Source organism: Lagopus leucura, unplaced genomic scaffold (genome assembly GCF_019238085.1).
Source record: "Lagopus leucura isolate 7727_CA_CO unplaced genomic scaffold, USGS_WTPT01 Super-Scaffold_100012, whole genome shotgun sequence".
Classification (NCBI taxonomy): Eukaryota; Metazoa; Chordata; class Aves; order Galliformes; family Phasianidae; genus Lagopus; species Lagopus leucura.
In genome coordinates this window covers 20,013,802-20,038,685 of record NW_024962267.1, presented here as the reverse complement: position 1 = coordinate 20,038,685, position 24,884 = coordinate 20,013,802, and the positions used below count along the sequence as shown (strand labels likewise).

The 24,884-nt window shown below is 51.6% G+C and overlaps 1 protein-coding gene across 5 annotated transcripts in view; it reads right to left on the bottom strand.

Annotated features, from left to right (window-relative positions):
• SH3BP4 (SH3 domain binding protein 4) overlaps positions 1–24,884 on the bottom strand; it is a 56,245-nt gene that overhangs the window by 14,254 nt on the left and 17,107 nt on the right. The window contains exons 1-2 of one of the 5 annotated variants that reach the window (XM_042874295.1): positions 18,645–18,731; positions 597–802 (exon numbers count right to left, since the gene is read on the bottom strand). In XM_042874295.1, coding sequence (XP_042730229.1) covers positions 597–714 — 118 coding nt within the window. In that variant the 5' untranslated portion in view covers positions 715–802; positions 18,645–18,731. Of the gene's footprint in view, positions 1–596; positions 803–2,056; positions 2,172–15,775; positions 15,867–18,644; positions 18,732–24,884 lie in introns of those variants that run through there. The other 4 variants (XM_042874297.1, XM_042874294.1, XM_042874296.1 and 1 more) reach the window with 4 other exon arrangements.

Here is a 24,884-nt window from a genome sequence, read left to right as displayed (position 1 = left end):
TAAAACTATATATAAACTCTGCATTGAACCTATTTTGCCACCCGGGCAGGAAATGGCTGTTAATGCAGCTCTGCAGCCCAAGACATTTGTTGGAGAGAAGCTGATGCCCTCCGGATGCTCTCTAATATCTTTGTGTCCTTTTCACACTGCGGTGCCCCAAAACTGCACCCAGTGCTCAAGGTGAGGCTGTTCCAGTGCAGAGTGAGCAGAGCAGGACAGTCCCTTCCCTTGCATGAATGTGAGCATGAGTAATTACTCACAAGGATGTGAGTAATCCCTATTTTTGCATTAAAAACAAACTAATGTACAGCAAGAGCATTTGATGTTCAGGACTCTCCTTGCTCCTTGTGCAAAAACAATTGCTTTGTTGCATGTTTATTTTAAAGACCATCAGCACATGCTAGCTTCTCCTTCCGCCTTGGGATCCATTTGTACCGAGGGAATGGGAATTCTCTCCCATTTGAATCTGTTCTGGGGGGGATGGAGAACCAACCCTGCCTTGTCACCAGCCTGGCAAATTCATCTCTTCTCTTGCATGCGACACGGTGGCACCAGGCTAACACCTGCCCTGTCCCCTGGTGGCCACGGCCCCCCACCTTTGACGTCGCACAGGCTGCTTTCTGAGAAGCCCTCGCTGAGGTCAATGAGTGTCCCCTCCGACTTGCAGCGCAGCAGGCCGCTGGAGTTAGCTGCCCGGATCCTCTGTGCTGCCATCTTCAGCTCGCCGAGAGCCTGGGCAGTGCTAGGTGGGCATGGCTCCTCCACACAGCCCGGAGATACCACAGCACCCTGGGCAGCCCGCCTGCAGGTAAAAACAAAAGCCCAGCACGTTAGCAATGCCTCCTGCTCCCGGCACGACACCCACACGATGTACTGTGCAAGATGCGAGCTCAGCATGTGCCACTGCTTCAGCCTCAGGCTGACTCAGGGCAGCTGCATCCTTCCTTTCCCATTTGCTTATCAAAGGAGCACTCCAGATAAAAAGCCATCTGCACCTGTGCGCCGGCCCTGCAGTGCTGATTCAGGAAAACTTCCTCCTGTCAGAGAGCCAATAATTACGGTTGGAAGGGACTTGTGGAGGACATTCGGTCCAATCCTCCTGCTCAAGGGGGGACACCTGGAGCAGGCTGCCCAAGACCACGTGCAGGAGTCACAGTGCCATATTCTCCTTAAAGCATCACGATAATTACCTCTGGACTCCTAATAATCAAGGTCTGGTCAGCAAGGGCAGCCTGGTCTTGCATGACACTGCTGCACATCTCCTTCTCATGCAAACAGCCCTCTCTGCTTTCAGCATCTGCTCCCAAGGCACCAGCAGCACAACTGATCTCGAAGGCAACACGCAGTCTATGCACGCTTTCAGCCCTTTTCCCACACCTCACCAAAAGGACCATCCAGAGATGCAGCCTGGTGGGACATCACCTGTAGATGCAAACCTCTTTCCCTGCCATAGCACTGGTACATGTTCTCCTCCACTACCTGGCTTCGCACTGCCATCCTCTTCCATGCTTGCTCTCTTACCCTTTCTCTTTCACCACCAGCACAGTGGCTGATGCAAGCGCTGGTAGTAGCTCCTCTGGTGTCACTGAGCTGTGCTGGAGCTTGGAGGGTGCCCAGGAGCACATAGGCAAGCAAGCCTGCAGCCTCTCTGCTAGCTGAAGGCAAGGCTGCAGCACAGACCCTCAGCCCCACTTTGCTCTTTCAGGTTTGCACCAAAGAGAGGTTCACAAATAAAGCCCTGGGAAATCAAAAGCCATATCAATCCGAATTCCCTGCTTGAATTCAGCAACCCAAATGACTTTAAATCCCCTCCTATCGCTGCTCACCCTCCCTCCTCACTTCATGCAGTCTTCTCCCCTGCTTCAAAACCAGATCAAGCAGAAAATGACTCCAAACCTAAATTCCTTAGAAGGCAGAGCTCTGCTGGGAACACGGAGATAATGGGAATGTGAAGACAAGCACTGTGTTTGGCTGCCAACTACCTGGGCTACAGCTGGCTGTTATTAAACCTGCAGATCTGGAGGCAAGGAGGAGCAAGCCCTGAAGGAATCAGTACCCTTTTCTGGAATGTAGAAAGAGGAAATTTGCATCCGGGGAGGGAGTCAAAGCAGGAGATACTCCAGCCTGCTCGAGATGCTTCTCAAGCCATCTGAAGTCTGGTATGCCAGGAATGCAGTCACCGTAAGGATGCAGGAGGCTGCAGACAGAAAAGAAAGGGAGAAGCTTTGCACAAACACTTTTCCCTTTGAGAAGAGTGTTGTTTTGGGTTCTGCTGGAAATCAGCACGGAGAGGGCTTTGCAGGTGCTGAGAACTGGGCTTATAGCCACGGCTGGGCTTATCAGAGGAGCTGGGTAAGACAGGGAACTTGGAGAACAGCAGTAAGAAAGGGCACTAAGCAGACATGCAGTGGGAAGCAAGGAAGGGAGGAAAGATGCTCCATTCAGCTGGCACGTTTCAAAAAGGTGCTGCCAGTCCAGCTCCAACACAGCAAGTAATAATGCTAAACACCATCACCCACTGCTTGGGATTGCACGTTTCGTGCCTGCCATGACATAACTGTGCAGAAACACAGTAAGATCCTGCAGGAGTTTTGCTCGAGTAAAGCCCTCTGCAGCTCTAATTGGGCACAAAGTGGGCGTGCAGCACTGTTGTCACAGCAACAGCTGAAGTGGTAAATGTTTCCCAATATTAGCAATTATTGCACACAACCAAAACACAGACAAAACAAACACTCTGACAGCTCAAAGGTCACCCCCGCTTGGTGAGCACTGCACAAAGTTTTTTTCTGAGCAAGAAAGAAACCAGACAAATAACTTTCCTGTGAATCAAAGTGCAAGCCATGAATGTATTTTAAATACCTGCCTGGAAGTCCAGTGTCAAATATTTTTGCTATCAGTAGTTAGAGCTGTGCACCGACAAGCCTCGCTGTGCCTGGCACAAGCAGGGATGCTCCCCATTCCAGTACTTCCATGAGCGCATTGCAAGCTTTATGTTAAAGATCTGTGGCAGATGTGACTGTGTGGAGAAACAGCTGGAAAAATAAGCCCTACATACATCCCAAATTCCCCTAAGACGGCAAGAATGTACATTAAAAATGACTGATTAGGGAAAGCTATTTCCTCTGCTGTTTCTATCTCAGTCTGTTCTGGACATAGCAGCACTATCACACACGTGGGAGGATGGGTGTGTATGCACTCCACTGCAGTTTTCAGGGGGGACTGTGAGGAACTACAAAGGAATTGGTGTTCTGGGGCTGGTGGCTCCAAGGGGTGAACCTGAGATGGTTCTGAATGCAGAGCCAGAGCAAAAAGCTTAGAAAGAACAAGCCTGCTGCTTCAAACCTGGACTGTGGGAGAATAAAAGGGGATGGGCACGTGATGGGTGGGGAGAAACATGGGTTGCAAGGGCAGGAATTGTTTGGAAACTGCTGAGACAATGGTCTGTAAATTCATCAGAAAACACTTTAAATATAGAATAGGAAAAACCCTACCTCCATCTGTTTACCCACAGTGATAAACAGTGTCCTTATTGAATGGAGGAAAGGATAAGGAGGGCAAACAGCTCTCTCTCTTGCACACATCCTTGTCGGGGATGACATGGGGATGAGGAGAGGAGTCCTGAACAAGGGTTAAGGCTCAGCAAAGGTTTAGGGAAGCATGGACAAGGACAGCTGCTGACTGGACTGTATTCCTTCTCGCCACCTTTCTAGGGCACAGAAGCACCCAGCATTGCATTGGTATGAACAGAGGCACCACGGGGCTGTTTCATCCCAACTTCCAACCAGCAGCACCAAAAAGAGCTCACTTTCTCCCTGTGCTGGCACTGTACAGGGTGAGAGCTGTCTCCTCCCTGCCCCATCTGCTGGATTTCTGCACCCCAGGGGACATCATGAGCCACGGGACTCACATCCTGTGACTCACCCGTAAGGGAATCACACCACCAGCTGCAGCGGGGACTTGTAGAGTGGATTCAGCTTTGTGTTAGCTGGGGTTAGGAATAAGGCCAGCAGCACTACACCACGTGGTGGAGGGACAGCAGCCTTGCTGGCAACCCACCACGTCCCACTGCGACCAACAAGCTTCTGTCACAGAACATGAAACGGCACAGAAAGGGTTACAAAGAACTTCAGCAAACTCTCTGGGGTGGCTCAGGCCGGAAACCAAGACGCAGCCTGGCCTGCTGCCACCACTCAGCACTCCATTCCTCTCTGCTCAGCCCTGCAGAGCCGTCACCATGCCCAGCCCAGCCCTATGGGGACAGCAGCAAGCCCCATCCTCCTCACTGCTCCCAGCTATTGGCAGGGCCAGTCCCATTGCCACAGCATGGGACAAAGCATGCACCCACCCCTGGCTGCTTACAATGGCCATTACCACCACCAGCTGTGCTTCCCTGGCTGGGCACCTCTATTTGAGCCCAATTCTCATGCTGGATCAACAACAAGGCCCATATCTTATCAAGAGAATTTAATCACCGCTGAATTACAAATCAAAGATGTAGCACAGGCATCTCAGCCATACTAAACTGGATTAGTAGAGAAAAGCAATTTCAGGAGAAATACCCACTGGCAGGGTAAGCTCCATGTCTGCGAGCAAAGGAACACAACTGAAGCATGAAAACACGTAGAATCAAAAAACCCCGGGGGCAGAGGGAAGGCTTTGCTCCTAGCACTGGGGTGGTTTCCTGGGAGCAGCCCCAGGCATGGGGCAAAAGGCACAACTCCACAGAGCAGCCGTCAGCACTGCTGACCATGGCCAATGCTCACAGCAGTGTGTGGGGAAAACCCAAACAGTGTGAGCAGCGCACAGACAGGGACTAGATGTCACCCATGAGCATCTGTGTGCTTGCATCCATCACATGCTGCAAGAAAAGGTCACCTCTGTCTTTGCCAACTCTCTTGAGTGGCACAAGAGCTCTGAGAGGCCCCTCCTGCACTTCGCAAACCAGCTGCATGAAAACACCCTTGGCTTGCTCTGTCCCATCCTTCCCAAAGCTCCAGGGCTTCAAATCCCACCAGCACCAGCTGTTTTCCAACAAGGTAGAAGAGGAGAGCATGACAGCAGTGAGCCTGTGCTCACACAACAGCCGGTGATGGAAATCCCCTGGCTGCCAAGAGTTTTTGCTGATAAGACGTGGGACGGCCCACTGGGCCAGCTGGAACCAAGTAATGGGGTGGAGATGGAGCCAGGTCCTTCTGGTTCCAAAAGAAGAGTGATAGGTGCGGTACTCATGTCAGCAAAGGGTGGTAGAGAGGAGGAAGCCCTTCCCTCCCTGTCCCACACCTCCCAGCATGACCTTCTCCTTGGGTACTATATAAAAAGCCCATCAAACCCTAAGCCTGCAGGATGAGTTCAGAGGAAACCTCTCCTCTCTGGCTGCATGTACCCTTTAACAAGATGCAGCTTCCAGGCTGGGATCACCTCTCCTTATCAAGCCCAAGCTATCAGGGCTGCATCTTGCCACAGACTGTAAGGAGGAAGGTGCAGAAAGACCATCTCATCAATCAGCCATCATACTCCTTCAACTTCCCATGCCAGAGCCAAGAGCAACTCCAAGAGCAACTCCAGTCACTTGTTGCTAATTATTTTTCATCTACCTTTTACTTCTCCAAAGTCAAGATCTCCTGGCCCTCCTTAAAAATTAGAAGTGGTTTGAGTTACAACATCAACCAGATTCTGTTACTGCAGTGTGCTATTTTAGCAAAGAGACTAAGCCACCTCACTATCTCATTTAAGAACTTGGTTTTCACCCTACAGATTCTTCACCTTCAAGTCCTTCCTCAGGACTTTCTTGCCTCATCTCAACACCTCCAGGCATTCAAGGCCAGGTTGGATAGGGCCCTGTACAATCTGATTTAGTGCCTAATCTAGTGGTTGGCAGCCCTGCCCATAGCAGGAGGTTGGAACTGGATGATCTTTGAGGTCCCTTCCAATCCAAGCCATTCTATGACTACACGTTATGACATGGCCTTGGGCAGCTGGCAATGTCCTTCATTTGCTCAGCACACAGCCAGCAGAAAACACTCTGACCATCCAGATTCGTGCCTGCTTTTTCCACTCTCTCAGCAAGCATACGGACAGGCAGGGAAGAGCTGCTCACTACTGCTTTTTCTCCAGAAACCTGGACCAAGCATTTTGGGTCACACATACTGGTGATTCCCAAGAGAGGAAAAATGGAGAAAAAGCAAAGCAGGAGGTGAGCAAAGCCCCAGGGAGACCATGAGGTTTATGCAAACTCATCAGATTTTAGGTCCCTGCAGGACTGAGGGGCACTGCTGTTGGTGCAATGGGCGGTGGGGAACCAGAGAAATGTCAGGAGGATGCTCCACACTCCCATCTTCCTCTTCCCTTGAGGATCCTGGCATGCAATGAGCTGCAAGCTGCTCCCATTTAGGGCTCTCTACAAGCACGGTGCTCTTTGCTGACTCCAGACTGCTAGGCAATGCAAGGCTGGGAACTTGGCACATGCGAGCAACTCAGCTAGCAGCACTTGGGACCACCGGCAGCACTGCAGGGATAAAAATGTAATAATTGCTGAGCACGTGTTCCTGGCGTCTGCTAGCACCTCCAGCCAGGGTATCCATTACAGCTTCCCCACCGGGTGAGCTACCCTTTGTGAGCAATGAAGGGAGGATGGGAAAGCTTCCTTTTATAGCAATGACTTTGGAGCACGAGTCTCATTGAAAGTCAATGCTGGAGATGGATAGGCAAGCGACTAAATACAGATATGGTGTCTCTGGGGTGAGAGCAGAGCTTGCTGCTGCTGCCAAGCTGCCTGGGAACTGTCACCCACCTGAAGAACACAGCATGCCACTGAATCCAGGTCACACAACACGAGGGGAACGTCCCATATCAGAGCTGCCAAAGGTGGAGGAGAGCAGATGGGCAGGTTACCCACAGGATGGGATCCAAAATGATTGGCAGCTCTAAATCCTGACAAAGGGCAGACCTTGGAAACCTTGCTTTTCTGCCAGAGACTTGTTCTACTCTTGGATGAAGAGATGCAACATGCGTAAAGCAGTAAGGTCGAATCATACAGTCCTTCAGGCAGGAGAAGACCCTTAAGACCACCCATCATCTAACAGCATCAAGGCCCACCACTAACCCACGTGCCTCACTGCCATGTCCACACACCTCTTGAACACCTCCAGCCATGAGGACTCCACCACCACCCTGGGCAGCCCACCCCAACATGGGATCACCCTCCGCGCAAAGAGGTTCTGGGACGGTTTGTGGAGTTGGACAAGATGATCTATAAAGGTCTCCTCCAACTCAAATGATTCTATGGTGAGGAAGGTTCAGAACACCTGAAAAGGTACGAAGGTGCTGATAGGCTCTCACCAGCTTTGTTTGACGTTCACCAGGCCTGCTTTCAGAGCACACAGTTCAGTTTCCATTAACCCTTTTCTTCCTGCTGTCCACACAATTCTCTTCCAAGAGAGAAGCACTCCCTAATTCAGGTGTTAAAGCCCTAAGGTTCTTGCACAGCTGCAGATGCTGCCTCCTGCACCAGGCAGGGAGTTTCTTCTGGCCGGGACCAGCAAAAGCATGAAATCTCAGAATCACACTCAATGCAGGGCTCCCAGGAGCAAAGCAGAGAAGCACAAACCCGAGTTTCAAACCCCTGAAGGGAACAGGAGCGCAGCAAGCCAGCTCTCGTGGGGCAAAGATCAGACCAGGTGCCTGTAAATGCACAGAGATGAGCCGAGCAGCACGCTAACAAAGAAGAGGCAGCTCTGGGAATCACTGCTGCAAGGCACACATCAGCAACTTCAGCACAAGCACCTTCCCACCCAGGCTGCCGACGCCTGTGTGTGCCCAGAGGATGTTTGCTGGGGCAGAGCAGGGCGAGGTGCCAGCACTTCAGGAGCACAGCGGGCACTGCCTTTGTAAGCACCCGGGCAACTTTCCCTGCCCTCTGCATTAGCCTCATTAACTTGCTATCAGCTCAGAAGCAGAGTGGTTTGGTGCACGGCAAAGTATTTTCTTGCTTTTAAATGTGGCGATGGAAGCAACTTTCGCAGGGGTCAGTAATAACATCAGCTCTTCCTCCTAACCCTTGCAGTCCCTCCGAAGGTATGCTCAGAGCCAAAAGCATGGATATATTGATCTTGTAAAAAAAAAGAAGGGAACTGATATGAGAGCCAGTTCAGAGCACTATTTCAGACATGGAATCCGTGACAAGGGAGGAAAAAAACCCACAACACTGCATCTTCAAGTGCCACAATCCAGCCATGGACAGACTTCCATCTCCTCCTTAGGAGCATCTATCTCTTCTGTAGATCAGCCTTTATCCTCTGCCTTGGAAGAAGGGGATGGTTGGAGTAAGTGACCTGGAGGGTCTTTTCCAATCTTAATGATTCTATAGGAAAAGGCCTAAAGTTGCACCAGGTGAGGTTTATATTGGATACTATGAACTGAATCTGAAGCACTGTGAAAGGCTTTCCATGGGAAACCAGGAGGAACTCACTGCCACTGCTATGCCCAGAGCCACAGTCCCAGCTGCATTTCCTTACCCAGATAATTTAGATTTAGATGCAGATTTGGACTTCAAGAGCCATCAAACGCTAGGTGACTTGAGTCCCTGAAAACCTCAAATGGAAACGATGACAGAGCTTGCACAGCTTCAACACTTCAGAGTTCTGTTTCCATCACCCTCCACTAATCTTGTTTTTGATGGAAAGAAGTATCTGTCCCCAGCTGTGACGAGCTGCTGGTGCAACCACATGCTTGCTTTCCTTGCTGTGACATTGGGAAGCCAGTCTCACTAGCACGGTACAGAAGGGCAGGCACAGGAAACTCAGGCAGGGGATGCTGGCAGTGCACCTGGTGCAGAGGGAGGACAACAAGAAGCTCCAGAGTTGAGCTAGCTCTCCACTTTCACTCCATCTTGCCCCCCAGCCAACACATACTCAACCAGGACACATTCCCTGACACTGACCATCTCTTTGTGTGTAGAATGGCAGAGGCCCTGCTTGGCCCTCTGGACTCACCCAAGCTGCTGAATTGAAGAACACTGGAAAAGAGAAGTCTTTGTTCAAGCCCACAGGTGCTGCAGTCAGGATGGGACATAGCAGCCACCCTTGGGTCACCCACTTTAAGGGCTTTGTGAGAGGGTAGCCAGGATGCTGTTGCAGCCCGAGTCAGCTGAGCTCACTGCTGACCTATTTTGGAGAGTCAGCTGGGAGCCTCCTTCAAGAAAAAAAGAGGGGTTTGTTCCCAGCTCACTGCCTGGGTGTGCTCTGCAGCCACAGTCTCACAGCCGGATTCTCTATCTAACAAATAAAACCTCATTGGATTACCAGACAGGAGAACTCATTCAGGTGATGAGCTCATGCAAGAGCTTAACCTTGATTTAATGTTCTTACACACCTTGCTGATTAGCCCAGGTACTGATCTGTTGGTGGATTACACGATGCTTTCAGCTATGCTGAAAATGCTGACAAGTACCAAAACCTACCACGAGCCTGAATTAGGCAGAAACAAACGCAATCAGCACGCTGCAACAAATTTCCTCAAAACAGCATTTTTAAGCACTCTGCCCCAATAAACATTTCCAAGGCAGATTCCCCCCCCAGTGCCTGACTTTCAGCAGCTTGGCTGCTTGCTGGAGCTGATAGTCACTCATGTGAAATCACAGAGCCACGGAATCACTAAGGTTGGAAAAGACCACCGAGATCAGCTGGTCTGACTGCCAACCCATCGCCACCGTGCCCACTAAAACACATCCCTAAGAAGCAAGAACGAAACGTGCTCTGCTCAAATCAGACTGCTGGTTACTTCCTGCATGGGATGCCCCCATGCTTGACTCAACACTGGTCTATGAACCCATGCTGAAAGGCTCACTCAGAGCAGCACAGTGCCTACAGAGCAAACCTGCAGCTCATTACACCATTCCTCAGCAGAAGTGTGCAGTCTGAGATGAAAGAGGGAGACGTGAGGGCAGACATCTGCTCCAACACTGGGCATGGGTTAGGACTTGCTGCAAAAAGCCATAAGCAGTCAATGCCTCTGCTAACTTAGCATCGTAGGCTTGGGTTGGAAGGATCCTCATCCAGTTCCAACTCACAGCTTGGTCAGACTCCTCTCAGGGACTGTGCAGTAAGTTCACACCACGAAGGCTCTCTTCTCACCCTTCTTCCTCCTGAGGAGCAGAAGCTGCCTAACTCCCCTCCCAGTCCTGCTTTCACTCCTGGCCCTCTGTGCTTCCAGTTTGATCTCATCTGCAAACCCAGTGAGTTGCATACCTGTACAGGAAGGCACTCCTGGTTCAACTCAAAGCGTGCCACGTGGCCAACTTCAGATGGTATTCAGCAGCCAAGTCCTCACCTTTTACAGCACAGCTCATCCCACACACAGGATTTGAACAGAAGTAGCTTCCCAGGTGCAGACATGATGTCTGTCAGCCAGGAGGTGGTGGAAGATAAACCAAAACAGCCCACTGTTTATGCAACATAAGAGCAAATACCGTGCCTTCTTGAAATCACTTAATTACAGTTATCCCTTAAATTAAAACCTTGCAAAACTGCATGCAGGCTTTAGGCAACCTGCAAATTAACTACGGGGAACACAACTGGGGGATCAGGGATGCCCAGATACAATCCAATCAGCAGCTCAAATCGCTTTCATAACATCAGTAGTGCCAGGAGGGAGGAAAAGAACCCAAAACAATACAACCCAATCCTGTGCATCAGAGGTCGTTCCTTCAGCCCCGTCAGGTAAAAGCCATTTGATCTCATCATCGTGGGTCAGATAGCTGATAAGAAACCAATTTCATTACTGTAAGACCAGAGCGTTTTTGGAAGGGTTTATCTGCAAAGAAAGCGACACACTTTGAACTGTTGAATTTTATTTTAGTTAAAAGGCACCAGGCTCTTGCCTGGCTGCTCTCAAAGCACTCAAAATTAATGTGGTATGAAATGATACCGCAAGTCGATTCTGTGCGACTTCCCCGGCGCGCAATGTCAAAGACACGCTGCTTCTCTGTGCTGGGACGCTGCCAGCCCCTTCGTTTCAGGGAAAGCAGCCTTTATTTAGCAGGACATTTGGGGCACAGAAATAGCCACCTCCAAAAGTTTGGCCAAATCTGCCCAAAATCAGCCCCGTTCCCAGACAAAGCAGGGCTCACTCCCATGCGCAGTTTTTGCAGCGTTAGTCAACAGGCAAAATTAAAAGGACACCTGAAAGATACCAAAAGTAATAAAAGATTTTCCCTCACTTAAAGCAGAGCTGCTCTGGTTCAGTGGAATCGTTTCTGCCACTTCAGACCAGACTCTTATCCGGCAGCACCCAAACACCTTCCCATTGCAGATGAAATCACAGTGACTGATCCCTGTCGTCTCCTGGTCTTCTCAGGAGCTTCCCTTGAAAAACAGACAAATCTCCATGGAGAGCAGAAGGCACAAGAAGAAGTAATTCCCTCTTTGCTTTCTCAATCAAGTCAGCTCCAAGCAAGGCTGAAGGAGACAGACCTCACCTCGCATCTGCTGCTTCCCCATCAGTTCGAGTGAAAGCTGCCCAAAACTCAAGCCTGTGAGCAACATGGGCAAGCTGCTCAGCTTTCCCTGCTCGAGCCTGAAAGCAGAGTGCTAAATTTATCCCCGCTGAGATTTCTATGGTAACAGACTACACTGCTGAATTTCAGATTACTGCAGCTTGAATTAGGGGTGAAGCAGAGTTAACAGCATCAGCCGCGCTATAGGGTTGTCTTAGGCCAACACAAAAGCACCCGTGACAGAGGAAAAAAAGGCAAAGCTGTTCATGACAGCCATCCAGTGGGACACAGAGAAACCCAAATCTTGTCCATTGTCTCTGGAGAAACGCCTGATTTGAGAAAGTGACAGCTAAAAAAAAAGAGGGTGAAAAAAACCACAACCATACTTAGGGACAGCAATCAGAGCAGTGGCCTTTGGCAAGAAAGAACTTACTTCATTTATTGATTTTTATGGAAAGCAACTTCCACCTGAGCAGCGCAGTGTTCGCTCCGTTTCACAGCTGCTTTAATATCCATCACTGTATTTATATTTCAATTGTAACTCTCTGTCTAAGGCCTAAGGTGGGTTGGGGTCTAAAAGCAGCCTCATTCTGGCAACCAGGTCTTGGCTAGAGGTGACCAACATACTGCCCACAGTCATCCTTGCCAGCACAACCCCTCCTTTCCTCAGCATCCCTCAGTAGCACACCAGGTTCCTGTCCTCTCTTCTTCCAGAAGAGGATCTCAAAGCACAAATCCTGCTCCTCAGGGACGAGCAGTGTAGGCACATATCAGAGCACCCAGAAACCTGCAAGCCTCTGCGTGGACAGGCAGAATCAGATAAGCTTCTGATGGGAGAACAGAGCCTACATAAGACATCAGTGCAGACGGACTCTCCTTTTTCCTTTTTATAAGAGAAATGGAAGCCGAGGCACAGCTGATGCACTGGGATGGTTTTATATTTAGACGGATGACACAAGTTCTCAATTAGCAGAAAACAAACGGAAACTTCTTACACTGTCCAGAAAAAGAAAAACAAAAGAAAGGCAACTTCCCCCAGCATTTACAACCTCCCTGGTTCTGCTTTTACACAGAATTCAGAGGGGCTTCCCATGCACGATCCTGGCAAATAACATTTACAGAGCCTGTATGACGAACATTGACCGAAGCACACTGCGTGCATTCACAATGAAGTCGGCTTTTGGGGGACTTTCGTCTTTCTAATTTTGTGTTTACTGCTGTCAGCTTTTTTTCAGCAGGATAATTAACAATGTTTTAATACTGGAGTGTAAAACAAATACACCACGGTGATAGAAAGAACCATTTCCAAGTTCTACAGACCCCAGTTTTGCTACATAACAAGAGATCCAGTGCGGTCTTGCAATGTCAAACACAGCCCTCCAAAATCAGCTATTTCTTTTGCTGTGTGGTTCATTTAGGAGAAAACACTTCCTTAGCCAGATCAGCTGGCTCTCTCTAAAACTACCTGCACTCTGGGGAGGGGAAGGGGATAAAAGTATGGTTTCTTTTTCACGAAGCTGACAGGCAAATAGTGCCTGGGACCCAGCAGCTCCTCTCACACTGCCTCAGACACAAGGTGGGTGAGCAGACCTGCGTGCTGCCCCAGCCATGGTGGAGCCAGGCCCAGCTTTATCTACAGCACTGCTAAGAATAGCTCCGGCCACCAGGAGCCCTGCAAAGAGAATGGCCTGGGCTTCTGCCAGAGAGCACGGGTTTCCTTTGCTGCTGGGCCTGAAAGAAGGCAGACATGGAGCGGAGGTTGCCCTGACACAGTGCTGTGCAGTTGTGCTCAGGTCCCAGCACCCTGGGCTCGGCACCTTCATTGGCGAGCCGGACAATGGGTCGGTGTGTACCCATGGATGAGACAAAACTGAGGGGGAGAAGGGCCTGGCCAGGCTGACGTGAACCTCGTGGGGTCCAACAGCGTGAAAACAAAGGAACAGCAGCCCCTCCTCAGCGTGCGGCATTTGCACCTGGCAGCCGCAGCCCATCTCTGCCTCCATGCAGGGAATTACCTCCTGCCCTGCTTTCATGAGCTAGATTGCCTGAAGCAGCATTAAAGCAGGAACCACCTGCCTGTTTCTGAAGCAAAACACCTCCCTGCCCCCTACAAGCGAGCAGACCATCTGATGCGGCGTTGGCATCACCGCTTCCCATTCACAACCCATGAAAAATTAGGCCAAACGGCACATATTTTCATTCCTTTTATCTCCTCCTGCCTGACTGCAGGGCAAACTGGGCACAACTTCCCTCTCCGCCCCCCAAACACATTCCTCATTTTATTCTGGAGCCCATTTTTGGACATATGGACTCCACAAATGCACCAACCAAGGTTTGACGCTGGGATCACACTGAGCTCAGGTGATGCTGGTGCTCTGTGCCTCAGTTTCTCCCTGGTCACAGTGCTATCTGCTGGTAGCAAAAGCCTCCAGGACACGGAGCTCTGCTGGGAAACGCCACCTCCACAGCCCACATTGCCCATAGAACGCATCATTGCTTCACCACGCTGGGCTTCCCACCATGGTCAGGCAGCCAGCAGCAGCAAGGCAAGCAGCTTTTGTAACACGAGATTAACTCCTTTCCCCAGCACATTTACATGTAAAACAGAGGTCAACACACGGGGTAAAGCTGCGACAGAGAGGTCATCCCCTGCTGCAGGGAAAGCACATAGAGGGGGTTAAACGCTCGCCTTCCCCAGATCCCTGCATTCCTCTGCTCCAGCAGCATGCTGGGAGAAAGGTTTCGGCTCACTGTTTCCATGCCTGGTCATGTCCCACACCCTGGCCTCAGTGCACATTTTAACAGCTCCTATTAATAGCCCAAGCAGGAGCTAGGGAAGCACCAGCTGCTCTGGCCGGTCGCACTTCCGAGCAGCTACACAGCATCCATCCATCCATCCATCCATCCATCCATCCCTCTGTGCTCGGTGAGCTTGCACCCCAAAACTCCTCTGTCCCCAGCTATTTGGTGGGCAAGTTGCTGAAACAAGAAGCGCTGCTCAGCCACTAGCTGCAGCAGAGGCTCTCAGTGACCTCCAAACTCCTCAAATTGAAGGGATTTCAGTCTCAGGCTTGCAAAAGGAGCTGGGTAATTAGGGACAGCGGAGAGATGACACTCATCCACCCCCAAGATCCACAGCCAGGCTGTGGCATTGCGCTGGTTGCAATAACATACCCACATCTGTAGGTGCTCCCTGGAAAAACTTCCCCCTTCCTGCAGGTATGGCAGCATTAGGAAAGCACTGGTGCCAGCAACCCCCTGCCCATGCCACCAGCACCACTGGGGGTTGGAGACTGCAGCACATCCCTGAGGGGCTCGCAGGCATCCATCCTTGTCCTCCAGCCAGAGCTGTGACCTCATTTCATGGGATTTAACCAAGCACTGCAAGAGTCCAGATGGACTGTCTGGCTAATTGAGTTAATTAAAGCGTTTTCTGCCATGATTAACTTTCAGGAACAGGGCTCGACGTTATATGTTTTGGAAAGGCTCCTTCTGAGCAGCTCGGTCACTCTCCAGGGAGCATGGGGCCACACCTCAGCAGCAGCACAAAACAGGAGAACAATGACTTGGAAACTCATACTGATTGCACAGGGCTGTTTCTCACCAGTGCTTTCAGACTCCAAAAAAAAAAAAAAAAAAAAAAAAATCCAAACCCTTCATTTGTTTTTCACCACCAAGCTGAACAGGACGTTGAAAAGGAACAACACCGCATCTAGAGGCCACGGGAATACATAGGCTACATGAGGTCTGCCCAGCAAGCCGTTTGGGGGCTGGAAAAGTAAAGGACACAGCAGATCTGGGAAGAGACCCATCACCCATGTCTGATCTCGTGGCACCCTCCCCTCATTCCAGGGCAAAAAGCTCCAGGAATGAGCAATGCTACCTGCAACTCATAGGGCGATAAGCTGGTCAAGGCCGGTGCGAACAAACATGCTGTCCTGCACAGAGATGCTTTGCTGACGGAGGTAATAATCATCTCCCAAGGACAGTAAATACTTTGTCTGTCTGCAGCCCCTGCCTGGAGATAACCAAGCAACGCACACAATGGCCAAAAGAAAGGCTTTGTGGCTGCTGTGTTTTTCTCAGCTCTGCAAAGCACCGAGAAGGAGCTGCATCCTGGGACACTGGGATGGAAAAAATCCACCCTACCCAAGGTAGTGCTAGCTAGGCTGCATGCAGCTTTGGGCACGTGGGCTATGGGAGGTGCCCCTTGGAAAAGCAGGGGTTGGGCTGGGTGGGCTTTGAGATCCGTTCTAGTCTAAGCCATCAGAAAAGCATACTCACATGTGATGGTTGCGAGGGGACTGCTGTGCAGGGGACCGTCAGGAAAATGGCCACAAAGCTGTGGACAGCACTGGGAAGACTGTGGCCGGGCCACAGGTGTATTTAAGCCCAGTGGGATCAAAGGTAAGACTTCAGGAAGCATGGGGCCAGGACCCTGCAGTGGGCAGGGTCAGGCTGTCTGCCAGCTTCTGCGGCCAAAAAGCTGCTCCCCACCCATCTTGGAGACCGAGAGTTCATCCCCTTTCTCAAAGCCACTTCTCCATCTGAGCAAACAAAGCTCACACGACAGGGAGCCTTACAGTCTCCATAGGTAAGGAGATGCACCCAAACGTCTCCTCTTTTTCCTAACTGAGGAACCATAAGCACCAGCTGCTTGCTGACCAGGTGCATTAAGACTGTAGACTTCAAGAGCTTCATTTACACCACAGGTGCAGCCACACACACCCCAAAAGGTACCAGCTGTAGCTCTTGCAAGGGGAAAAACCAGCACAGAGGGCTTTGGGGCTGGGTTTCCCAGCTGGGAAATGCTCCTTATTGAGGCTGAAAGCAGCCCCACCCCAGCACTGCTAATCTGATCCCAGGTTTTCAATGCTGCGGCCAGGACACGAGGGGCTGGCGAGTGGGAAAGAAAGAAAGGAAATGCCACAGATGTGAGGACGCTTTTTCTGACCGGGCAGAGCCTTGTTTTGTTTTTCCTCGCTGAAGTTAGCTGCCATTTGCTGGCAGGCGGATCCATTATGAAAAGAAAAAGTTTCTCTTTGTTCAGCTCCCGTAATCCCGCGCCCAGGAGACCCAAACCACAGAGCCGTGCGATGCTGGCAGCCAGCAGCTCGGTGCTCAGAGCCCACTGGCAAGCTCACAGCAGCAGGAACTGGTCTGTGAAATATCCCCTGCCTTACTTGCTAGCTGACCGCACCATGGGACGTGCCATTGTTCGGCTCCAAAAAGGCTTTTCTGTTCCTAAGGAAACAGCCGACCTCGTTCAAATAGGGCCACACACACGCAGTGCCATTCAAGCTGTGTCCCCTCAACAACTCGTGCACAATGACCACGCACCCACCCAGGTACCACACATCTGGCTGGGCTCTGGGCAGAGGTCCTGCAGAACGCTGTGGCTGTGCAGGGCTGGGCTGGACCTCTCCCCCTGCTGTCTGACAGCCGTGTGTCACCATCCCTCTGACGTTCCCAGTTGTGTCTGGGCGATGAGGTTAACACATGGGAGGTGAAAACAATGACTCAGCCACTTTCCAACTCTTTGTCATAATGTGTACAGCTTCCAGGCTACAAAGTTGCTCCCACATCCATCACTGCAAGGGAGCATCAGCATGGGATGCTGCAGCAGCAAGCACACCCTGCATGGTGCTTTCTGCTGAAGGATGCAAAGCATCACCCCCACGGGGCAGGTGGAGCTGCTGCACTGTTCTGGCAGCACAGCCCAGGAACACTGAGCCCTGGGGCTCCCAGTTCACCTTCTATCAGCAGTGCACTCACCAACAGTTTGCCAATCCACACACCCAAAACAAAAACCTCCCAACACCAGAGAGCCCTGTGCCAGACGGAGCCAAGAGGCAACCCTGAAGCACATACACAAACAGGGGGAAGAGGACAGAGGAGAGAGCAGTGCTCCTTCACTTCCCTTCCACCACGGGTACAGATCACACAACCATTCCAGTTGGAAAAGGGCACTCAGCCCAACCCCAACCCACCCCACCATGCCCACTGCCCACATCCCTGAGAGCCACACGTACGCATCTCGTGAACACCTCCAGGGATGGTGACGCTCCCACCTCCCTGGGAGCTGAGCCAGTGCCTGACCACTTTTTCTGATAATTGCTCCTAACATCCAACCTGAACCTCCCCTGGTGCAACTTCAGGACATTACTTCTCGTCCTATTGCTGTTATCCAGCAGAAGAGGCCGACCCCAGCTCACCACAACCTCTTTGCAGGCAGTTGCAGAGCGATGAGGTCTCCCCTGAGCCTCCTCTCCTCCACACTGAACAACCCCAGCTCCCTCAGCCGCTCCCCCTCAGACCCGTGCTGCAGACCATCACAGCTTTGTTGCCTTTCTCTGGACACACTCCAGGTCTCAGCGTCCTTCTTGCAGCGAGGGGCCCAACACTGAGCACAGCACTCCCCACAGCTGTGTACAAGGGGAGGTCACCTCCTGCTGGCTGCACTAGTGCCGGGATGGCACTGCCCTTCTTGGGCACCTGGGCACACTGCTGGCTCGTGGTCAGAAGGCCAAATCTGTGTGCTGGAAGGAAAGGGGCTGCTGGAACGTGCTCGTGGCCACAGAAACTTCAAGCACAACTCATGGCCACAGAGCTGCAGTTCACAGCTGAAGAAACCTCACAGCGTGGCAGTGAGCAGCAGGGCGGTCCTTGCATCTCCACAAGACGTCCTTTCCAACTCGGGATATTCTACAGCTCTCTGAATGAAGCCACTAGCCCGCACAGGGCCTCGGCTATTACTACAATCCCACACACGGCACCAGCAAAGCCACCTCTCAAGGTGGCACCCGCAGAGCTCCCAGCGCTGCAGGAACGAATCCGGAGAGCAGCAGAGCAGTGGGACTGCAGGAGGGGGAAGCAGCGCTCAGGTGGCCATCGCCCAAGGCACCGAGCGGGAGCAAAACTTTCTCCAGCACAGATCTGCACGGGACCCGCACTCCGAGCTGCGCACACCCGCACCCTGCACCCGTGCACGCCGGACAGACGAATCTCACGTGCATTTACACACACACACAGCACAAGCACACCCGTGTACGCAACGCGCACACTCACACGGCACTCCGCGCACCGGACCCACGGGGGGGCCGCTCACCCACAAACTCCGGACCCGCGGAGCCGCTCTCCGCACGGCACTCACCTGCGGGCGGAGGAACCGAACCTCCACCGTCGCCACCGCCGCTCTCGGTTCGCGTTACCCCGCCCGGCACCGGACAGCGCTCACCGCCCGCCCCGCGCAGCCCTGACGTCAGGGGGAGGGGCTGCAGGAGCGGGGCCCGGAGAAGGGGGGGCTGGGGGGGTTTGCACGATGAGTGTGTGCTGTGGGATCCTTGGTGCGCGATGGTGGCGCGGAGGTGCTGGAGACCCTCGTGCAAGAGGCAGTTCTCGTGTAAAACGGGTGTGCAAGTGTGTTGTGGGAACCCCTCGTGCAAGGGTGTTCATGGTGCAAAATGAGTGTGCAAATGGGCTGTGGGAACCCCTCGTGCGAGAAGTCCTCGTGTAAGGGGTGCTCATGGTGCAAAAAACAGGTGTGCAAATGGGTTCTGGGAAGCCCTCGTGCAAGGGGCAGCTCTTGTGCAAGGGTGTTCATCGTGCAAAATGAGCGTGCACATGGGTAGTGGGAACCTCTCGTGCAAAGGGCGTTCCTCGTGTGAAATGAGTGTGCAAATGTGTTGTGGAATCCACGAATGTAAGGGGCAGTCCTTGTGCAAGGGGTACTCATTGAGCAAAATGGGTTGTGGGCACCTCTCGTGCAATGGGTGGTCGTGGTGCAAAATGGGTGTGCCAATATGGGAACCCCTAGTGCAAGAAGCCCTCATGCACGGAGTGCTCTTCGTGCAAAATGGATGTGCAAATGGCTTGTGGAAACACCTGTACAGGGGGCTGCCCTCTTGCCAGAGGTGCTCCTTGTGCAAAACAGGTGTGCAAATGGGTTGTGAGAATCCTTTATGCAAGGAGTCATCCTTGTGCAATGCCACACCACTTGCAAAATAGGTGTGCAAATAGGTCATGGGAAGCCCTTGTGCTAGGGAGGACCTTGTGCAAACTGGTGTGCACTGGAGGTATGGGAGCTCCTTGTGCAAGGGGTAGGGCACCTGCATGATGCAGTCCTTGTGCAAAGTGGGCATGCACAGAGGGTGAAGGGACCTCTTGTGCAAGAGGCAGTCCTCGTGCAAAGCAAGCATGCATGCAAGGACTTTTTGACTGAGCCCTCATCCAGTGGGGTGAGACCCAGGGGATTGAATACAAGGATCCAAAGGAGGAGGGTGGCACTGCACCTGGAGTCACGGTGCTGCAGTCTGGATTTCTGCAGCAGGCAAAGAATGGGAGGAAAATCCAACCTTCATTTTTAATAAAGCAACAAGTTGTGTCACCGCCTGCTTTTTTTCTCTCCTTAATGGAGCATTTCCACTGAGGCTTTCTGGAGTTAAGTACAGCTCAGGATTCTGAGCTGACATGGCTCCAGCCTCGAGGCAGGGAGCCAAAGCCTGAACAGGGCGGGCTAACCGAGTGCTCACTGCCAGCACTGCCAACACTGGGCCTTGTCTGGCTCCAGAGGGGGCTGTGCTGGGGAACGGTGGTGTTGGGAGGGAAAAGCAATGGGTTTGGGAAGGTTGCAGCATGCTGTTGGGTGGATGCAGTGTTGAGTGGATGCAGTGTGGGATGGATGCAGTGTGGGGACAGATGCAATTTGCAGCAAAGCAGTGGTGGCTGCTGAAACCACCGTGGGCAGCTTGGTTGAAACACTGCAGAAGCAGGGAGAGCAAAGCCTTGGAGCAGAGGAGGTCAGAGCACGGTGTGAGGCCCTCCTTCTGCTCACCCTTGTTTTATTCCTTGGGCAGGACCAGGGCCCTGCTTGTTGCAATGAGTAAATTTCCTCTTCCTGGACTTGGCTCCTCCTGCACTTCACGCTTCCAGGACGCGTTTCGGCAGTGAACCCAGCTAGCTGCAAAACCACTTCAAAGTGACCTCAGGAGCTCATTTCTCTTGCCTGGCTTTGAGAGGCTGGGGTTTATCAATGCGCAGCTCCCCAGAGCTGGACAGCCCGGTTCTCTGGTTGCAGCAGGGCAGTTTGATCTCTCTTGCTGGTGGGAACCTTTCAGCGAGCACCTGCAGGGTCTCACAGTTGCTATGTTTCACACCATTCATCACCCTGCTTTTCAGCCGCTCCTTAAGCAAGTCAGTCTGTGTCAGGGGTAGATCACACTGTCCTCTTCAGTACCCAAAAGCCTGAATTTGCCCATTCTTTGTCCCTTCCAAGCCCTCCATTCACTTGCATTCATTTAAGTGATTTCCTGAATAGCTGAATTATTTGTGAACCCTGAGAAGTGGCTGTGAGGACCTCTGGATCATCTCAGGCCAGAGATAAAAGATGCCTCTGGGAGCAAAAGTGCTCATTCAGAAGAGCTGGATTCTGGGATGGGGGAGGTGGACGTGCATCACTCAGCAGCCCCGTGATCTTTCTGTGGTAAACTCACATCTCCAGGCAGCAAAGTGTCAGTCTTCAACACACTTGGGACTGTCTGCTTACATGAAAATGGGCGATTCATGCAGATTAGATGCTGCCCATCCCCTCTCTGAGGATGCACATTGGACACACTGCCGGTGGAGAAAGTCCAGCTGTTTGCTCTAAACCCACGCTCTTATAGTTTAAAACCACCACCCCTTGTTCTACTCCTACACCCCGTGGCAAAGAGTTCCCCCCAGCTTTTCTCCACATGGGCTCACTCCTCAAGCCTGTCCGAATACCAAACCCTGAGAAGCACCATTTATCACTGGTGTCTACCTGGACACCAAGCTGTTGACTGCAACCCTCTGAGTGCAACCATGCAGCCAATTCTTTATCCACCAAGTGGTCCATCCACCAAATCCAGATCTCTCCAATTTAGAGACAAGGATGTTGTGTAGAACAGTGTGGAAAGCTTTGTATGAGTCCAGGTAGATGCCATCAGTTGCTCTTCTCTCATCTACCAACACTGTATCCCCAAGCATAGAATCATAGAACCATGGACTTGTGGAACCACAGAATCACAGAATGGATTGGGTTGGAAGGGACCTTAAAGCCCTGCCGGTTCCAACCCCTGCCCTGGGCAGGGTTACCATCCACTAGATCAGATTGCCCAATGCCCCATCCAGCCTGGGCATTCATCCAGCTGGGGTCCAGCCTTGGCACACTGGAGCTCCCTGCCTGGTGGTGGAGCACCTTTAGAAATGTGCCACTCACATTTCCTCCATCAGGGAGCGGTAGTGATGAGCAATTAGACCCGAACAGGATGCCCTAATGAGCTCAGGCTTTTATATTGGGCTGGAGATAATCTAGGAGGAATTCCATGCTTAAAGTTCAGATAAGACTTTCTCTATCCATTTGCCCACGTTTTTCCTCCTCGAGGAAAAACGTTTTTTACACAAAGCCTGGCAAACTGGGACATTGTCTCATTTATTCTGGCTAAGCAGTGCACAGAAGAGCTGATCCAGGATGGCACCCTCATGACTCAGATACGAGAGCACATCTGCCTCTTTTGGGAAGAGAAGGGCTCACCTTTGCTCAATTGCTGCCTTTGAAATTGCAGATAGGGGTTGAACCCCTCAGTGCCAGCAGAAGCTGGGCTGGAAATCCCTGGCAGAAGGAAGCTCCTGGAGGGAAGCGGTGGCTTGCTGCCCCAATGCCACCAATACCTTGCAGAGGGGAGGGCATGCTGAGCGCTCACCAATTCAAGCTCCAAGCTCACCATGCAATCCTGGCTCCTGCTACCACCCCATCTGCAGCATCCTGTTGCTCTGCATTGGAGCGTGTTGGAGAGAGCGTGTTTTCCATTATTTGTGAATGTTGATAGTTGTCCAGCAAACCACACTGCCTGTGCAATGCTATCGATTGCTTTCTGGAGCTGTGCAAGGGAGTGCTTTGCTTCCAAGCTATGCCTTATAGTGCTCTGTTAGTGCTGCAAGTCCAGCAGCTTCCCTGGGGTGGGCTCTTCCAGGCCAATCACTCCCTTGCTGCAAATTAAAGACACACTGATGAGTGATGGCGTAGGTAAGCAGTAGGAAGCCTTGGCAGCTGGCAGATTCAGATGTCCCTCTTGGGTCGTGCTGTAGCAAAATGGATCTTCTTCTATGGCCATGGGAGACAGGCTGTTGCTAGCTGCCAGGTGAGCAGGGCTTCTTGACTTTTGGTGAAGGGAGTGAGGTGCTCCAGAAATCCCAAACACAGCATGTGCTTGCAGGGGTCCGAACGCTGTCCAGTCAGGGGACTCTGATTTACACCTGGTACAAACTCAATGAATGATTCAGATGAGATTTATTTTGTATGTATGACTTTCCTGCAGGCTTGATCTCATTTCAAAAACAATTACCCACCAACGTGTGCCCCTGTCTTGGTAAATCTGGGAGGAAAGCATGGGGGGCTCGTAGGCATGCATTTTTCTGGCTTCCTGCTCCCCTTCCCAGCCCCTTGGCCCATGTTTGTAGAGTGAAGGTGAACACCCAACCAGGTAGTGATCGCTTCCTACAAACAACAGAGCTTATTTTTTTAAGCTGTGTGAGGAAGCATGCAAAGCAAATGACAGGGCTTCTCGTGTGCCTTTAAATCCTTTGGCTGCTGGGATGAATGACCAACAGAAAGCAAAGAGGTGGGAGATAAGGGAGGCCCAGCTTTGTGCCGCAGGCGCTCCCCAACCTCTGCTGTGCAAACCCTTTGGTGTTAATCACCCATTTCCAGCAAGCAGCACGCATTTCCTTGTCAGATTTCCTCATCCTTCCACTCTGAGCCAGGCAATCCCTTGTAATTCCTGTTCATTGCCCCAGACCCAACTGGCCAAACCCATTGGTAAGGCCAAACCCAATGGCGAGGTGGCAACCCCCAAGTTAATGCCGCGGTTTCCCATGCAGACTTTCTCCTCCTCCCTGAGTCCAACTGCACAAAACAAAAGAGTTTTTGTTCATGATGGATATTCTCCTGGCAACAGAATGACGGAAGCTGCAAAAAAAGCCAGGGTTCAGTGACAGCTCTATCTACAGCTAACCACCGAGGTGCATCTGCTTTATCGTCTTTAGGGAAGAAGTGTCCAGCTAATGGGGAATCCCTGCTTTACAGCTAAGCGGGACTTCAGGATGCCCTTCTGTGTCCCTTGGAGGCTCAAAGCCAGCCTTTCTCCTTTCTACCTAATTCCCCCTGTACATCTAAAGAACATCGCATCTTCTCTGGGTCAGAGACTTGGGGAGCAACACGTTGTCATCTACTCGTTTGCAATCCCTGCTACACCTTTTCTACCTCTCACATAATAGCACAATAAAGCAGGTGCCTGTTTCAGCCTCATTGAACCAGAGTGGTGCACAGTAATTTCACATCTTCGGTGGCAGGCAGCCTCATCTAGGATGTTTGCTGAGCTGCTGTATTAATCAATATGGTTAATTGAAACGGTGATTGCACCGACTTGTGCTAGGAACAGCTGTTTCCCATCATCAGCACCAATAAATGTGATGATGTGCCAGATCTCCTGCCCACAGTCATTTCCACCTCAGTGCAAGCAGTGTGACAGCTTCTACGGCTCATGTCATCCTTTCCAGCACCGTGAGCCCCAGCTGCCTCTGGATAAGCTCTGGCCTGAAGGCTGGCTGTTGTGTTCACCTGTCTCTCCTATAAGAATTCAGATTTGAACTCAAGGAATGAAGGCACCTGATACAAACCTGAAGGAAACATCATTTTCTGCAAATCCATCCCAGGGAAACCAGGTGCAAGTCTCCTTGTGCTGGATAAAAGCAGAGGATAAAACTGTGAACCCCTTTGGCTCCCTGCTATCTGCCTATCAGAGGGCTTAGGTGTCAAGAGATACAGGAGAAATGGCAGTCCCAGGCCTTCAAATGTGCTTGCAAACAGGAGTGAGGAACTAGCATAGAAATTCAGGAGAGATCAGGCCCATAAATCACAAGGTAACAAGAGCAAGGCCTGTCCAAGCACCTGCCCACTTAGCAGTGTCACAGCAGCTGTCAGGGACACGTGAGGATGATTTATGGCTGCATTCTCTTCCCAAAGCTAACGCTGGGTGCTAAAGCTGCACATCCCTGAGTCATCCCCCAGCTTCTCACCTTCCTGTTCCTACCTGCAGCCCTGGGTCCTCTCTATCAGGCAGCATCCAGCCCACGACAGTTAGTACTTTGTCTCAAGCCAAAACCTTCACGATCACTTTACCACAGCTGTGTTGCACTGTCCCCATCTTGTACATCTAGCACAGCAACACAATTTGCTATCTTGACCGTATTTCAGGGTACATGGCTGCTTACCCAATAGGAGACACCGGAGATCTGATTTTGCGTTGTATAGCATCTCCTGGATGTCAGAGCTGCACAGATTCTCTGTGCTGTAATTAACAGTTAATTAGCAATT